This window comes from Equus quagga, chromosome 4 (assembly GCF_021613505.1).
Source record: "Equus quagga isolate Etosha38 chromosome 4, UCLA_HA_Equagga_1.0, whole genome shotgun sequence".
NCBI lineage: Eukaryota > Metazoa > Chordata > Mammalia > Perissodactyla > Equidae > Equus > Equus quagga.
This window is the reverse complement of record NC_060270.1, coordinates 101,350,363-101,368,772: the sequence shown is the minus strand read 5'-3', so window position 1 is coordinate 101,368,772 and position 18,410 is coordinate 101,350,363. Positions and strand designations below refer to the sequence as shown.

General features: G+C 40.4%; 1 protein-coding gene across 7 annotated transcripts in view; it reads left to right on the top strand.

The window, feature by feature from the left end:
* The window catches only part of RBMS1 (RNA binding motif single stranded interacting protein 1), a 206,894-nt gene that overhangs the window by 103,815 nt on the left and 84,669 nt on the right, over positions 1-18,410 (top strand). For 5 of the 7 annotated variants that reach the window (XM_046658243.1, XM_046658240.1, XM_046658246.1 and 2 more), the window contains exon 2: positions 11,291-11,466. In XM_046658243.1, the coding sequence (XP_046514199.1) occupies positions 11,291-11,466 (176 nt within the window). The remainder of the gene's footprint in view (positions 1-11,290; positions 11,467-18,410) is intronic. The other 2 variants (XM_046658241.1, XM_046658244.1) reach the window with 1 other exon arrangement.

Below are 18,410 nucleotides of genomic sequence, written 5' to 3'. Positions count from 1 at the left end.
CAGTCCTTGTGGCAGACTAGAATTGGTGCTTTTGGACAGCAGTGGAGGGGACGGAAACCTAGCTCTGCCTTGAATTAGCTGTATGACCTTGGATATTTGCTTTGACTTCTCTGGGGTGAGGGATTGGATTAGATCAGTGTTTTGCAACATTTTTAAAGTCAAGTTCCCTGTGATAAAAATTAAAGTATTCCCCGCACCCCCACCCCACCTCCTCTCTCAGGATTCTATTATACTGTGTTAGAATTATTAGATTGCATGATCTCTGATGTCTCTCTCAGCTCGAACATTTTGTGATTCTGAGCAGATAGTGGATTGGAAATCAGATAAACAAAGGTTTTTGTTTTATTTTGTGAATAGATGCAGCTTGTTCCTCCTTATGTTTGGAAGGGGACCTTTCAAAAATTCCTCCTCACACGCCAGGAGTCATGCCCTGAGTCTCTCCTTGTGTATGGGCATCGCATAGAAGCTTGCCAGAAATGCAGTCTTGGCCCCACCCCAAATGGCTCAGTCAAAATCTGCATTTTAACAATGCAGGTGATTCCTGTGTGCATCACAGTTTGGGAAATGCAGCAGACCACTATTTTTTAACCTGCAAGTGGCAGTGTTGGAGGGGTTCCCCATCAATTTAGTAGGTCAACAGTAGCATTTCTTTTTTAAGGAAATAGATGACAAAAGATAATATTAGGGTACATTGCATATGTAGTAAAGGAAAAGGACTACTTCACAAAATTTTTGTTTTATATGTCTATGCCTGTATGTGTATACAGGGTTTCGATCTCAGGCAAAAAGTTAATTTTTTAGTTGGATCTCAGGCAAAAAAAATTACAAAGCACAGTGGCCTTTTTTTTTTCTTGTAACTCAGAGACAGTGTTATCTCAGAGACAACCATCTACTCAATCCCTTCTCTTTACTCACACACAGACATTTACAGAGATACGTACACAGAAGTCCATAATCAAGAGCTGTTCTATACCGATTATCCATATTGTATCAGATGTAAACTGTTGGATTCTACCATGAGAAAGAAACAAATGTATTTGTTAATTTTTTGAGTTGTATTAACTCAAAAAGTTTTCCTGTTTGATAATATTTTACTTTGTATACAAATCATAACACTGTCAGATAAGATTTCATTTTTTTTAAGTTGTTATTATGAGGAGATTTCAAATACTTGTTCAGTTTTCTGAAAGTACAGATCATGCTTTTTTCTCTAGGGGCTAATTTGTGAAACTCATATGCTGCACGCTCATTCACACATCCCTTTGCATCTAAAAAAAAATTAACTTGAATAAATTCATGTGGGGTTTTTTGGGTAAGCTGACTCACATAATTTTTTTAAGTTTAACGTTTAGTTAATCACTTTATAATACTTTCGATAAGTGTTGTTTAATGTGAGGAAAGTGTATTTTAAAATAGGTAATTTCCACCCTGAGGACTTTGCAGTCTCAGCGATAATTTACTGACACGAAATGCTAGGAGAAGATACAAACTGTACTTTTAGACTTTTTTAGACTTTTAGAAACAGCTGGAAGGAAGTTGTCTGTGCTGGAATCCTAACTCCGTTGGGGTGAGGCAGGAAATTCAGAGCCTTGCAGAGGTGTTCTAAACTGTCATGATCAAGGCCGTGTGCACTCCCCGAGCAACTGTTCTCTTTTCATTTTATTTTGAGGAAAAAGGAGAAGAAGATGTTGTTCTTGTCCCTTTCACAAGGCTCTGTGCTGAGGAAGAAAACTGGTGTGGATCTGAAAATTCCGCATTTGGGGCTCAGCAGGTGGAGAAAAACACTCTCCACACACCTGCGTTCAGAATCCAGAAGAGTAATTAATTTCGCACCTGAAGTTGGGCAGAGTTTTATGTTTAGCATATTCTAATTAGCTGGTTGTTTCAGATGTAATTTGCATATTGTTTTCATTTTCTTTTAAGATGGTTTTGTAGCTTTTACGTGGTACTTTTGTATGTAAGAGATTAGGACGTGAAATGCAACTTTTTATACTGATTGCACGTTGAAACAAAAAGATGCCAGGCTTTTAGCTGACACAAGGTCTCGATAGATGTAAGTTAAGGTGACTTCAGCTATCATATTTTCATTTTAAGACACTTCAGTTTCTGGAACTCTGAATATTATGTCATTAAAAAACAAATTGTTCCTTTAAGCTTTAGTTGTAATTTTAGTTTGGCTCATATATTTATAGTATTTTCTAAATAGGGAATCAGTGCTTGGCCTAAGTGATGTACAAGGACAGCAGCGTGATTCCTGCCGACCTTCCAGCTGCACTGTGCAGCCATGTGTCTTCCTTCTTGGGTCTGCCAGTTTAACCTCTTGCTGCCTGTCTCTGGCTATTTGGCTGTACCCAAGAACATGGCTGGGTTTTATCTGGATATGCCTTAGCTGGAGACTGCGAGAAGCATCATCCAGTCGAAGAATTTGAAAGCCAGAAAGGAGCTTAGAAATCAGCCAGTCCAACCTGTTCATTTCCCAGGTGAGGGACTGAGTGTCCACAGATGACATTCCAGTTACTGACCAAGGCAGGATTTGAATCCAGATATTCAGATTTTTCCATCCAGTAATTTTTCCTGTCTATATACCTTGTCAGAGAGAGGAGGAGGAATTATTTCCCTAGTTTTACATTTCCCCACCAGCCATCCTCTTCATTTATCATTTTTGGATTTTCTTTTCTCCCTGTGAGACTCTCAACAGTAATCTGTGCCATCATATCCATATTCTATCTCAATTTCTAGGTTATCCAGCTCCCTTGCTAGTACCATCCTCCCTCCCTCCCCTGCCCAAACCATCCGCTTGTCCTGGCATACCTAATCTCAGCTCCCCAAGGTGGTCTTTGCACTGGCTTCTTGAGGAATCATCCTTCCTGTCTCTATCTTTGTTGGTCCTTCCTCTCCTTTCCCCACACACTGCCCCTCTCAGGACTGCCATTCCTCTTGTTCTCAAAAACTTGTTAATATTCACCTTGTTCAGCCATCTCTCCCCTTTGTCTAGCCTTCTTCAACCTTTCTGTCCCAGGCCTTTTCACCCCTTCCCTTGTGTGAACTCTTTTTAGAAACTGGGCCATACCAGACCATTATATGTGATGAAATTAAGGGTACATAAGGCCAGGAACCCACTGTCAAATGCTTTTCCTTCCTTATGAATTTGTTTTCCGGAAGGAAGTTTTGAACCCATTACCTTAAGCCCCTTACTACTTTCTTGGCCCTCCAGTTTTCTGATGAATAACTTGCATTTAATGCCTCCAGTCTAGTATCTTCATGTTGTGTTATTTTTCATAAACACTATTTTTTAAGAGCAGTTTTAGGTTTACAGCAAAATCGAGAGGGAGGTAGAGAGATTTCCCATATACCCCTGCGCCTACACATGCATAGCCTCCTCCATTATCAATATCACTCACCAGAAGATGCTACGTTTGTTACCAAGGGTGAACCTACCTTGACACATCAAAGTCACCCAAAGTGTCCGTAGTTTACATTAGGGTTCACTCTTGATGTACATTCTGTGGGTTTAGACAAATGTGTGATGACGTGGATCCTCCATTGTAGTATCATAAAGAATAGTTTCACTCACCAAAAAATCCTCTGTACTGCCTTTTCATCCCTCCCCCCTACAACCCCTGGCAACCGCTGATCTTCTTATTGCCTCCATAGTTTTGCCTTTTGCAGAATGTCATGTAGTTGGAATGGTGCAGTATGTGGCTTTTTCAGATTGGCTTCTTTCAGTGAGTAATATGCACTTAAAGTTCCTCTGTGTCTTTTCATGGATTGATAACTCATGTCTTTAGCACTGAATAATATTGCATTGTCTGGATGTACCACAGTTTATTGATCCATTCACCTACTGAAGGACATCTTTGTTACTTTCCAGTTTTGACAATTGTGAGTAATGCTGTTATAAACGTCTGGTGCAGTATTTTTGTGTGGACATAAATTTTCAGCTCCTTTAGGTAAATACCAAGGAGTGCAATTGCTAGACTGTATAAGAGTGTGTTTAGTCTTGTAAGAAACCATCAAAGTGGCTGTACCTTTTTGCATTCCCAGCTGCAGTGTATGAGAGTTTCTGTTGCTCTACATCCTCACCAGCATTTGGTGGTGTCACTGTTCCAGATTTTGACCATTCTAATAAGTGTGCAGTGGTATCTCTATGTTGTTTTAATTTGCAATTCCCTGATGACATATGCTGTGGAGCGTCTTTTCATATGCTGATTTTCCATCTATATATCTTCTTTGGTGAGATGTCTGTTAAGTCTTTGGCCCATTTTTTTTATTGGGTTATTTGTTTTCTTAGTGTTGAATTTTAAGAGTTCTTTGTATATTTTGGATAACAGTCCTTTATCAGATGTATCTTTTGCAAATATTTCTCCTAGTCTGTGGCTTGTCTTCTCATTCTCTTGAATTTGTCTTTTGCAGCACAGAAGTTTTTAATTTTAGTGAAGCCCATCTTATCAATTATTTTTTTCATGGATTGTGTCTTTGGTGTTGTATCTAAAAAAGGCATCACCGTACTCAAGGTCATATAGATTTTCTCCTACATTATCTTCTAGGAGGTTTATGGATTTTCCTTTTAGGTCTGTGATTCGCTTTGAATTAATTTTGGTGGAGGTTGTAGGTCTGTGTCTAGATTATTTTTTTGCATGTGGATGTTCAGTGGTTCCAGCACCATTTGTTGAAGAGACGATCTTTGCTCCGTTGTATTGTCTTTGCTCCTTTGTCAAAGACTAGTTGACTATTTTTATGGCGGTTTCCTGTTGCTTTGTAACCCCCGCACCCCCACACATTGTAAATACTGTTTCAAACACTACAAGGAACAAATAGCACAAGAACTCTACTGTGTTTCTTGGACCAGAGTTGTCAGTGGACAACTTGGGACATCAGTGGGGTTCTTGGGAGAACCCCTGGAGGGAACAGAACAATTGAACTGATTTACATGCTGGAGCACACAGACCTTTAAAAGATATTTGAATGATAAGGAATCTAGTTTCTTGGTGGAACCTTGAAACAAAATTTGACCTCAGAACTCATGTTATATCTAAGGTAGGTTTTCTATGATGGATTTGAACACCTGCTTGCCCTTTCTTCCTCTTACCCCTTTCACAGCTGCTACCTCCACCCCAAAAAGCTTGTCCACGCTGCTTTAATTTCTAAGGACTTTCCCTTTTAAGTTGATTTTCACTTGCAACATGGTCTCCATCCATTCAATCAGTTGTGTTCTATCCAGCAGATATTTATCTATTCAATGCAAGCTTTGAATTTGTTTCTTTTATTTGAAGTCTAAAAAAATGATGCTTTATTCATGGGCTTAGGTAAAGAGATTTCTATGTAGAGATTGCAGTTTTACATGCAAGAATCGGCTTTGTTAGGTATCTTGGAGAATATTAATTATAAAGTCTATTGGGAATTTTTATTTTTAGATTGTTTTTGAATAGCTAACGTAACAACATGGACCTCTCCCCTTTGATGGACATAATCCACCCAAAAGTATTGAATAATCTATTGCTCAGTTTCATAGTTTTAGAGGCTGAAAAGTTGGTTTCCAAACAAGGGATAGTGATGATATGAGAACCAGTTTCACTAATTAATTAGCTCTGCGATTTTAAGCTTTGATATCCTAGCATCAAATGGGGTTAAATGATGTTTGCCCATTTGCCCTCCTTCCCACATTATGGATAAGTAAGAACCTGCATGTATGAAGGGGCACTACTGTTCCTCATTAATATAGGCGCTGTCCTTTCACATCCTGGCCCTCCCGGAAGAACATCTGCTTCCTGGCCAGTTTCTCACCTCTCACTGTTTCACCTCCCACTTCTCAGCTGTGTGTACTTTCCCAGCTCCCTGTGCCAGCAACTTTATCCTTCTCACCCACTATTCCTAGCCTTTTCAGGGCCATTCAGATGTCTAAAAGGAAAGAAAGAAAATACCCTAACTGAAATTGGCCCATTTGGATGCTTTTCCTTGCCTCCTGTTTGATAATTCCCTTAAATTCTGAAATTTCTTTTATATCTTGAAAGCTTATGGAGAGGAACTAGTGTATGGAATTTGTGTAGTATGCAGTGTCTCTGCATAGTACTCAGTTCCTGCCAGGCCTGATATTATACGATTTCCTGGGGAAATGGGAATGTTCCATGACTGCTTTCTGCTCTCAGGAGCAACTGTAGTGATTATTTTGCTTCTGGAGAAAGGAAATAGTTGGTGTGTTACCTTGCTGTTTGGGAGTGTGTGTGTGTAGGGGGCAGCAGGGTGGAGATGGGGATTATGGATTATGGAATAACCTCCTTAAACTAGAATGGTAATAGCCTTAGGGAAGACTTGGGGGTAATTAAAAGGCAGATGCTAGGTTTCTTTTCTAAAAAATCCGTTAGAATTCTTAGGGAAGTTACTAAGTGTGAGGGGGAAGGGGCAGCTTCAGCTATAAGATTGGTCAGAGCCCTATTCTTTAGCCTATTAGAAATAGGAAGGAAATAAGACAATAGAATTTATAATGACAGGTCTTTGTTTTTTGATTGTATTTGCTGAATAGAATTCTACAACAATGTACATGACTACTAATATATTTTAGTTCACACATGGTTAATTTTGCCCTGCATTTGGTAAGAGACTTTCGACTTGTAGTTATATAGAAGAGACTGCTTGGTCTGGCACCCCACCCTGGGGTGGGGGATGATGTGATGGAGAGGGAAATAGATTTGCCGTGTTATGTAGTTGCCGTGTGCCTGTTGTTGATCATCCTGTCTTTGAGTGTAGGAGGCCAGTGGGCTTTCCTGGCAGGATGGAGGCGTCAGAGCTGTCCACACAGGAAGTCCTCCCTGATTGCTGACAAGCACTTCCTGCGGGTGCCCACACCCAGTGCTGCAGGGAGTGCAGAGAGGCTATGCTAATACAGCCTCCCCATTTATTCACCTCCAACTTTGTTCTTCTGTCAGTTTTGGCATCAAATTAAGCCCAGATAAATGTTATTATGGAAACTGAATTAGCTTGTTTTCCCTGCCCTTGGATAGACAGCTTGATAGGTAGCTTGTTTACCTGACCTGAAGCCCTGCAATTAGACCAGGGCAGGCAGAGATAGACCATAGGCTCTTGTGGGATGGATCAGTGCTTAGCTGACCACCCAGTTCCTTAATTAGATTGAACTGGTGTAAATTAGCTACAAGCCTCATCCAAGGGGGTGGGGGTGGGGGTGGGAGCATCTTTCCAAATTCCCAGGCAGCTTAGCGGTTTGGAGAGGCAAAATGTTAAAGGACAACCGGTGATGGAAATGGAGTTTGGTAAAATATCACCCCTTGGTAAGCTTTTTTGTTGTTGTTGTTAAGTTTGTGGTTAGTGCTGTTGAGTCACGCAAGGACAAATGTAATTGGTTTGAATTGATCAGAGTTTGAAGTTGTAGTTAGAGACTGGTCAGTGTTTGCATTTCAATTGTATTTCAGTCTGGGATTGAGAGTTTAATTCTTCACGAGTTAAGTGAACTTTCCTCAAATGCTGACTCTGATGTTCAACCTTAGTATGCTGTAGCTTTCAAAAAAATTTTGCAGAATTCTTTTGTTAAAGATTTATAAGGTAGAATTTTAAAAAGTAACCTTTTTAAAGCAAACTTTGTTAAAAAACAACAACAAACCACAAACTGACTGTGTGCTCATTAAATTAACTTGAAGGCACCTTTGACTTTCTTTCTTAAAAAAAACATAGCTGTTGGGGCCGGCCCATGGCCGAGTGGTTAAGGTTCCATGCACTCTGCAAGCTCTGCTTATGCTGCCTGGGTTTGCAGGTTCAGATGCCAGGAGGGGACCTGCTTCTGCCATGCTGTGGAGGCATCCCACATACAAAAGATAGAGGAAGATTGGCACAGATGTTGGCTCAGGGCTGATCTTCCTCAAGCAAAACAAAAAGAGGAAGATTGGCAGCGGAGGTTAGCTCAGGGCAAATCTTCCTCACCAAAAAAAAAAATGCTATCAATGTCACATTTCATAGGAACTTGAATTTAATAATTAGGTTGCAGGAGGGATGGGCACAGAATGGTGAAATAATACAAATAGGACATTTAGGATATAGACAGTGTTTGGGGTGCCTTTTAGAGTACTGTTTGAGGACTTTGGGATTGTTGTCCAGCAGACCTGGGTTTAAATTCCAGCCCTGCCACCTACTAAATAGATGCCCTTGGCACATTACTTAATCTCTCTTGAGACTCAGTTTCCTAATCTGCAAAATGGGAACAATAATGTATCTGCCTCATTGAATTAAGTAAAATAATGCATGTAAAGCCCTTGGCACAGTGTCTGGCACATACTAATCATGCAGTACATGGCAGTAATGATTACTCATACTATTAAAATTTGCAGAATGGATATTCTGAATATTTTAGAGTAAACAGCTTTATTGTGTTGCAATTTTCTCCTCTGAACATGTGTCCAATCTTTATCAGGATTTAAATGTTTAATTTCAACAAGTTCTAAAAACTTAATCTTTGATCTAAAATTTTCTGCACCTGAAAATAAGAAATTGACAACCTAGAATAATTCAGTGCTTCTCTCTTTCAGGTATCTTTCTCTGTCTTCAGATAGTTCTGAGAAATAGTTGATAATAGGATAGTATTTGAATTTGAACTTATTCTGTGCAAGATTCACCAGAGGCTGGTTGTCCTCCTCAGGGTACATTCAGGAGCCCCCTTCTCCCGCCTGGGATCAGGGTGCTAGGAGATTTCTTCCCTGTCAGGCAGGCTAGAGGGCAAGTGGAGAGGGACAGGCTCCCCACCTACTTCCCGGAGTGGGAACATATTACTGTAATAAATACGGAGGCCTGTCAACGATATATTAAATCAGCTATGTAAATTCTGAGATGTAAATCATGGTTCTACTTTTGCCAAAAGTAAATACATAAATAAAAACCTATTACTTTCATGTCCAAATAATCTCCAAATAAATCATAGCTCCAGGTGTTTCTTTGAATCATACAAGTCCACGCCCGGCACTGCACTTTGCAGCCCAGAGAAAAGCAGAGGTCGGAGCTGATGCGGATGCAGACCTGGAATGCAGTCTTTCCAGTGGCTGATTTGCTTCGTGTTGGTAAATCCCACTGCGAGGCGGGGGTGGACCTGATCCACAGCTCCTTTCAGACCTCTCCACGTCTTATCCCAGCAGACCCTATTCATCCCCAATAGCTGCGCTGAACCTGCCAGGTCCTACTGTGAATGACAGTGTGGTTTGTGGCAAGGACAGGTTCTCGGACATTAATCAAAGATGATTTGGGAAAAAATTCAGTCTTGCTAGCTTCGTCCACATCTAAAAGTTCTTTGTGTAAATCAGAGGCTTGAGGCAGGGAGGCCAATGTATGTGTTACTTACCCGCACCTCTCTTCTTAACTGAAGTGAGAAAGAGGGGATGCCTGGCTAATTTCAGGTAGCAACTTGCAGTCGTATCGAGTGGCTTTGGAGAAGGAACACAGGTCTTTGTGTGGCATAGCTGGCGGCCTGAGGTCTTAGTTTTACATCTAGAAAACAGGGTCTTTATACCTTAGAGAAGAACTAGGGATGCAAACAAAGGATATGAGTTCAATGCCATATTAAGGGCATAGTCAAATAGATTTGATAGGATATGACCTCAGGCAGGTTTTATATTGGATTTAAGCAGTACTGATGTGCCCAGTTCAAGTTCAGCCTTCATTTAAACACTGACTATTGTTAACCTTTCTGATACTTTCCTTCTGGAAGAGAATCTCTTGAGATAAAGTGGTGTTTGGACTTTATGATCTTAGCAAGGACTCTGGGCAGTGAGAAGAAGAATCTGCATAAAATAGGACATAAAGAAATGGTTACTTGTCTAGATTAATAAGGATCCCTGTGCGTTGGGATACTGTGAGATTAGGATGGTCATGGCAGGGCCCGCCCGGGGGCGCAGCAGTTAAGTTTCTCACATTCCGCTTTGGTGGCCTAGGGTTCGCTGGTTCGGATCCCGGGTGCAGACATGGCACCGCTTGGCAAGCCATGCTGTGGTAGGCGTCTCACATATAAAGTAGAGGAAGATGGGCACGGATGTTAGCTCGGGGCTAATCTTCCTGAAAACAAAGAAAGAAAAGAAAGGATGGTCATGGCAGAAACTAGGTGCAGAGCCAGATGTCTATTATGGATGGTTGAGATTCCTGACAGGGTAAGCAAGGTTACCTTTATTGCAAGGGGTCTGCTTTTTGAACATTCCAAAGTGGAATTTAATTGTGTCTTACATATGCCTAATTTTCTTAGTTGTGGTAGTAAGAATCTGTAAGATTTGAAATTTTTCTTTAATGTTTAGTGACTATTTAATTTTATGTTTTTAAACTGTTAATATAAGTGGTGTCCTTGGGTTAGTATATTTATTATTTAGAAGATTTGAGGTGAAAAAATTCCTGTCTTGGTGCAAAACTGCTGAGCATTTGCTGTGAGGGCATTTTTGGGGTGTGCTCGCTTCCATCTCAAACTGAACCATTTGAGTTCCTCAAAAGTCACGTGTGTGGCATAGGGACAGAGAACTGTGGCTTCTTTGGATTGGTTAACAGAGAATTATCAGGTGTGAGTACGTTTTCAGACGTTCTTACTAGGTGGCTACTGACTGTGAAACCACACTGAGCCCTCAGTTGCAGGCTTCACAAAAGTTACGTTGGTTGCTGCGAGGCCGGAGGTTTCCAACTTCTACACCATTCTCACAGGGGTTAAATTTCACAAGGTTAGCCAGAGGGAAAGGCAGCATGCCATGAATCTTATCCAGATGTCTCAGTGAGGCTGTGTGTCTGTCTTAGAACTAAGAGAAGTCTTCCTTATTTGAGCATCTTGATAGAATGCTAACTTTCTCACACTTGAAGAGTAATCTTTTTTTCCCCCAAGAATCATCTTAATAAAATTATCAGCAACTTTCAGTCAAATGTTCTTCAAAATTTGAAGACCTTTTCAAAAGTCTAGTACTTTCTAAATTATTGAATATTAAAATGATATTATCACATAACTTCATGCAAGTTAATTTGGAGTCTCAGTAAATGTGTTCCTTAAAATGTGTGACTGAATTAATCTTACATAAATTTAGTCATATTTAAGGTGCACGTAGAGAAGATGCAACTGAATAAAAAATCCTATTATTAATTCCATGTTGAAGGAGAGGGCTTTTTTTGGTAGTATGAACAGATCTTTTTTAAGGTGTAAATTTTGTATGTATTATAGTAGCTTAAGATAATCTGTGTTTCTATCTTGGTAACTTCGTTTCATTTTGGAAATCATACAGCCTCTGAATACCATCCATCTAGCATCTTAACGCTCCCCGTCTTGGTTTTCCAGCAGTCTCTGGTCCCAGCGCACCCCATGGCCCCTCCCAGCCCCAGCACCACCAGCAGTAATAACAACAGTAGCAGCAGTAGCAACTCAGGATGGGATCAGCTAAGCAAAACGAACCTCTATATCCGAGGACTGCCTCCCAACACCACAGACCAGGACCTGGTGAAGCTCTGTCAACCGTAAGTGGCAGTTCTTGTCTTTAGCTGCTAAATATTTCCTTGTTTGTATTATGGAGTGATACAAATTGTGTTACAAGAGAGGTTTAGTACCTGACAAATCTCTGGACCCTCATTATCGACCCATGGCAGGGTCTCCAAGTTTTAAGTCCTTGGACACTTATTCAGTCAGTATTAACATCAACAGAATGCCTGTATAACAAAATTAATTGGAGCATTTTTTCAATAGAATGTGACTTTTGTTGGCACGTGAGAAATAAAATATGAATTATTTTAAAACGTATGGCTAGATCCTTTGAGGAGTGCTCATTTTTTGTGGAAGCATCTCTGGGGGCCATTCTGTCCCATAATAAGAGGAACTTTAGTTGTCGTTATTTGTCAGAAAGGTAGTTACTATCTAACCTTATCCTAAAAGTGTAAAACTGAATTCCAGCCGGACAATGGTAGTCTGTCTTCGCTAACACCTGTAGCTTTGTGGTCTGGGTTGTTCACCCTCATCTCTTTGGGAATTCTTATTCCCCAAATCTTATTCCTGTTCACACTTCCACCCTTTCTGAGTCTTGTGAAGAAATACGCAAGTGTGCATAAAGTTCCACAGTAAATTTGCATTATGTGCTAAGGTTGTTGATGAATAGAATATAACTGTGCTACTTTGCTGCAATTATATTACCTCGCTAAGTAAGAAAGCACTAATTTAAACTAAGGGGCCAGAAGCACTGTGCAGTGCAAGGATCACTGTGTAATAACTAAAAGTCTCTAATCAAGATTGAGCTAGAAAAGCTTACACTTAGAACAGCATCCTTTTTTTCTTTTTCTTTTCTCTTTTTTTTGAGGAAGATTAGCCCTGAGCTAACACCTGCTGCCAATCCTCCTCTTTTTGCTGAGGAAGATTGGCCCTGAGCTAACATCCATGCCCATCTTCCTTCACTTTATACGTGGGACGCCTTCCACAGCATGGCTGGACAAGCACTGAGTAGGTCCGCACTCAGGATCCGAACCAGTGAACCCCAGCCGCCCGAAGCGGAACGTGCGCACTTAACCGCTGTACCACCGGGCTGGCCCAGAACAGCATCTTTTATTTATCCAAAGACAATAATGGCCCCTTACAAAAGGAATTTTACCTAACTGTAGAAGATATCCGTTAGAGGATGTTTCCTACTCCCTGAAAAATATTCCCATTTCTAAACTGCTGATTAATAGCATCTCCTTTCTGGTGTCTTGGTGAAGATACAGATTCATTTCTTCTTATTTTAAGGAAAAGAATTTTTTTAACTAACTTGGGCAGTATTTCCAAACTGGAATTAAAAGTAACATCTGGCCTTCCATAAGGAAGTGGTGGTGCTTTTGTTTTGTTTTTAGAGAGGTGAGCCGGGCAGTGGGTGGTGGTTCTTTAGGATCTGGAAAGCTTTCTGAAGGCCGTCACTCTTAGCCCCTCCCTGTGCCTTTCCCTTTAGCCTTTAGCATCCTTTCGATCAGCCCACATGGACGCTGACTGCAGCCTTTTGCTTCCAGGGCAGTGAAATAATGTCCTGTGCTAGGGACTCCTCTCAAAGCAAGTCCGGCTCTTGGCGTTTGTCATGCCTGGCCAGAGTTAGAGGGAACTTGGCCAGGCGCGCCCTGCCCTATTGCAGCTGTTCAAGGCCACAAATGGGCCTCTTGCTATCTTGTCTGTTGCTGGCCTTTACTGGCGTCTTCTTATGCTTTTGCAGCGTAATTACAGGTAGATGGAGCGCCACGGAGTCTAAGGAGCTAAAAATATAACTTTGTAGGAAACAAAAGAATGAAGCTAACTCTCAAATCCTTGAGGTATAAGAGCAGGGGAAAGGATTTCACAAATTGTCCTTCAGCTGGTTTTGAATCATGTAAGGTGAGTTTTAACATCAAGGAGATAGAGTTAAATAACCATAAAAGCGTAATGCCATGTTTTATATACAGTGAGTATGTATTTGAAAAATTAAGCCACCAGTTTTTTTATCGAATCAAATCATATTCCAATGTAGAAGAGCATTTTATCATTTTTCCCAGAAAATTCATTTCTTTTTTGTTGTGTTCCATTTGATATATGTGGATTTTCTTAATGTGTAAACATCACTCTCTTTGCTATTATCAATAGCAGCAATAACCAATGCCAGTCTCACTCTTTCCTATCATTTATAAAACTCCAGGTTTGATATTTAGCTCTGATGGTAGTTTTCTTGACGTGTAGTATACACAGGCAAGACATACAGTGGAGGACTCTATTATATAATACAATGGAGTAATAGAGGACTCTGTCAATATCTACTGAACGCTTCATTCCCTTTAACACAGAGCATCTAATAAGTACCAGGTTTGACCTAGAGACAATTTTGTGTCTTAGAATGCAGAGAGCGCCAAAAAAGGACATTCCTGTTCTGGACTTAATTGTTTCCAATAAAAAATAGGTACTTGGTGACATGAAAGTGACAAGAAACTTATGGATAAGTAACTCCTCCTAGAGCTTAAAAAACCCAGTGGACATAATTAGAGATTTTTTTAGAAAAGTGAGTAACAGAAACTTCGCAGAAAGATGGGTGTAAATTCATAGCTCTAAAAAAACATGCTTTAGAAATAAAAATTTGGCACTATAATTACAAATTGACCTGATAGGGATGGATTTGTAGGAGGGGCAACAATGGAAAAAAATAATTTGGGTCTCTGGGGGCTTGGGTTATCTAATAGAAAGATGAGGAAAGATACCTAAGAGTGTTTCTAATAGTAACTCAGTTCCATACAAACAATGCAGCAAGGCTAAAGGCAAGAATGGCGTGAGGGTTGTGAAAACTCAAGAGGAAAACAAAAAATATTTTTAAAAAGCCGTGCTTGGAGCAGAATATACAGATGCTATAGTGTCAGAAGAAATGACAGTGAAAAAGCAGATGCTCTGATGACACAGCGCAGGAGATGACAGTTAACAAGAGGTGACAGTGAAGAGGCAGCTTCACCCCAACTCAAAGAGAGACTCGTGACACTGGAAAGTGTAGATCAACATGGTTAAGTTAAGAGGAAGGGGCTCACCTGGAGGACCGTCAGTTTAGGCTGCTGAAGGAGATAGCATCGAGGACCAGGCAGGGATGTGACTGTGGTCATGGTGCTATGGTGGTATGGATTGAAAGTTAGGTAATTTTTCTGGGAGTATTTAATGAAAGAAACTGACCGGCTCTAGTTTATTTCTAATTTGTGAAATATATATATGAGAGATCTTGTCGGGACCTCATGAGTACTTGCGGCTGCTGCAACTTTGCTCCCTATTTCTAAAGAGTTATCTACTCAGAAAGAGTACATCAGTACAGTTAACCAGCAAGTTTAGGAAATGGAATGGTCTGGCTAACAGAAAGGATTACTCTATTACCCCTTGACCTTCAGACATTCTTAATTCTCTCCCTTCTCTAAAATCAAGCCAGACACACACTTTCCTTGACTGTGTTACCATTTTATTTCTCTCATTCGAACTCTTCAGGTGAATTTTCTAGACAAATGAGTTGAGGTCTCTTGTTGCTTCCATTGTCTTGGCACCTTAACCCTTTATTTTGCCTTCAAGTTCTCAACTGAGACTGCACGAGCATCTTCCATCTGCCTTATTTTCTCTGGCTTTTTTTCGCTATTGACCACCTCTCCTCCTCCACTGTTGGCTCTTTTGATTCCAGTTTTCTTGGCTCATTCCTCTGTAGCCCCATCCTCTCATAGGATTATTCTCCACTGTTTCCAATTTTGTATAGATTTTTCCATGTGAATATTTTATTAGCTCCTCAAATTCAATATTATCTCTTTCCTCTCCAGACTGTCAATTTGCCAAATTTACTCTCCTCAACTTGGAGCTTTGGAGCAGTCGTTGACTATTTCCCGTCCTCCTCTTAGTCACCAAATCCTGTAGCTTCTTTGGGCTCTCTTCTTCCTTCTCACTGCCAGAAGAGTTGGGTGGTTCCTCCCTCCCTTCCTACAGTGTGACAAGCGAGAACCATTTGTCCTGCCGCTGCCTCACCTCAGGTGCCTCCTTTCTTGCTTCTTCCAGGCCAAGGCCAAGCTCACCCTGCCTCCTTCATGCTTGAACCACTCTGAACTCTCCTTGTTTCTTTTTATGTGTCACCACCACACAATCAGCGTCTTATTTCCATACAGTTCTGTTCTTCAGGTGTCTTATATTATCTAGCAGCATGTCCATGACACTATGTGATGCTGACAGTGTATCATCTTCACAGATTCCTCACCTACATTATAAAATCATGGCGGTCACTGTGGCAAGTTTTTGGTACCCTAGAGTTACCCACCACAGTGCTAGGCAAGGACCTAATTCTCAGTAAGTAGCCTGTAAATTGGGTCAAATATGCTTATATCATGAGGTTTGATTAGGATTAAGTCAAGTAATCTAAGGAAAGGAACTGCTCTGCTGCCTAGAACACAGTTGTTATTGAGTGGATATTTATCTCCCCTGTGCCTGAGCCTTTGCTCCTCAAAATCCTAACTACCAGAATAAACTTAGCTGTAATCCTACATTTAAAACTAAGGAGGAAAATAAAAAAATACCAGATTCTGATCTTGAAAGCTGAGAAAGCCAGGGAAGTAGGTTATGTTAACATAATCACCAGCCTCCTCCTTGAGGCTTTTTTTTTCTTGGCACTTGCAGAAGACTAGTTTCAGCCTCATGTGACCCACCCCTGATTTATTTCTTGTCATAATAATGACTGTTGCATGTAAAATCTTCCATTGTGTCCGAACTATCTTTACTAAAGATTTAAAAGACAACATTTGTGTGCAAGGTTTGGTTCATAGCTCTTCCTGGTCTATAGTGGGAGCAATGTGTGAGTTTCTGTTGGCCAGGGCTAGTTAGCTTAGAGGTTATGTGGTGTTGAAATCACATGAAAAGATCTAGATAACTCAGTGCATCAAGAACTTATGTTAAAGGAAAATTCATCTATTGATATTAGAACAAAATGAGATATTTCCACTCCTCCCACTTTCTACAGCTTTTTTCTCAATCCCAAACCAATCCTTTGTCAACGAATGTTTTTTTCTTTTCATTCAACAGATATCTAATTCATTTCAAAGTGCAATAAAACATGATTTTTATAATATAAATGTGAAATTAAATCCAGCTTACAGTATGGTAGCCTATTACTAATTAAAAGGGAATATGTTTGAAGTATAATCCATGTCCCTGGTTGTAATAGCCAATATATTTTCATTTCCTATCCCTTTGCTTTCTGTTCTTTGCAAGTTTTCCTTAGTCTTTTGAATACAATGCAAATACGTATCGAAAAGACAAGGCAGAAAAGCAGGACAGGTCAACAGAAGGAGACATACAAAACCATCCCTAATTTAAGACAGAATGAAGTGAATGTTAGAATTGGCAGAGTGTCCTGTGAGAAGTCGGAGGAAGGCTTCGTTATCCTTGGTTCCCCGGGGAGCAGGATAGCTTTCAAGGAGGAGATGACATGCCAACCTTAAAGGACAAGGACAGTTTCTTGTGGGATGGAAATTATGGTGTCCTCCAGGCGTCAGAAAGAGCCCAGGAGGTGTGAGAGTGCTTGAATGTTTAAGAAAGCATGAAGAACACTTCTTGGTGCATAGCTGTCAATCAGCAGTTGTTGGTTAGCCGGGGCTGCTGCTGCCCAGAGTGGAAAGTGTGGGTGGAGAAGAAAATGAGGCTGGAGGTGCAGGTTGGGGATATATGGTTAGCACCTTGACAAATAAGCTAAAATGTTTGAGTTTATTCTTTAGTTACAGAGGAGGAGTTAGCTCTTGGAGTCGGAGAGAAGCATAACTCAACGTTATGTTTGTTTTTCTCTCTCAGAGTGGTAATTCTGACGAAAGTAGAAAGGTTGGCTTGGAGAAGGAGAGAGATTCTCACAGGCGAGAGAGGATGCGACCTTGGCCCAGGGCAGTGATAGGAAATGGGAAGGGGAGAGGACACTGAGACTGCAGGCAGGTGTCTTGGACATAGGAACATTCAGACTCAAGCATGATTAAAAGTGGCTGTAAAGTTTTAGCTCTGAGTAAAGGGAAAACTTGAGCTGCATTAAACTGAGAGAGAGAATGCAGGAAAGGCACTGATTTTTGCTGGTTCTCTTTCAGATCCTAAACACCAGCCTCTCCCTGTGTTCCCCAGATGTGGCTGTGCTTGGATTCATTTGTACAACCCACAAATGGGGCCCAGTGAACTAAATCCTGTTCTGAAGCCGCCAGATTATTTGTTGAACACTGATTTTAAAAGAATATTTTAAGTTGTTCTGACTGTTGTAAAAATGTAGGGCAACTATCAGGAAAGTGGACAACTTGAAATAATTATATTCTTTCTGTATACGTTTCCCTTTATCTCTGTAATTCTAAAATTTCTTAAGCAGTCTATCTGCTGAAAGTTATTTTTCCTCTGCCTTGGAATAAAATAAAATTTTATTCCAAAATGATTAGACTACTGTTAGGGTAAAATTTGAAAGTGAGGGCGTTCTAATAAGATGAATTTAGTTTTTTGTGCTTAATCAACTTTTAGCCTATTATGAAATTACCTTAAATGTTTACTCTGAAAGTAACAATGGGCCTGCCAGACTTAGTATTCTAAAACCTGAGGTAAACGTGAAATCCTTTGGAATTTATAGAAACAACGTGAAATGAGAGGATCTTAAATTCAAAACACAACAGTGATCCTGTGATGAAGTAGGAAAAATTTCACCCAAAAGTGATCTGGTTCTCATTTTCAAATTGAAGAGAGTATTTAGAGCCCGATGACCCAAGGTAAGCCTGAACATACCCTGAGTTAGTGCACTTATTTTAGAGAACACACACACACACATTCCACATCACTTCCACAGTGGTGTATTCAGATAGCTGGGTAGACGTGAAAGACATAGACCAGAAATTTTATTGCCTACGTTCAGCATCATTCTAAAGTCAGGCATGTGAGTCTTCCAAACCCAAAGCTCTTGATGTAGGGT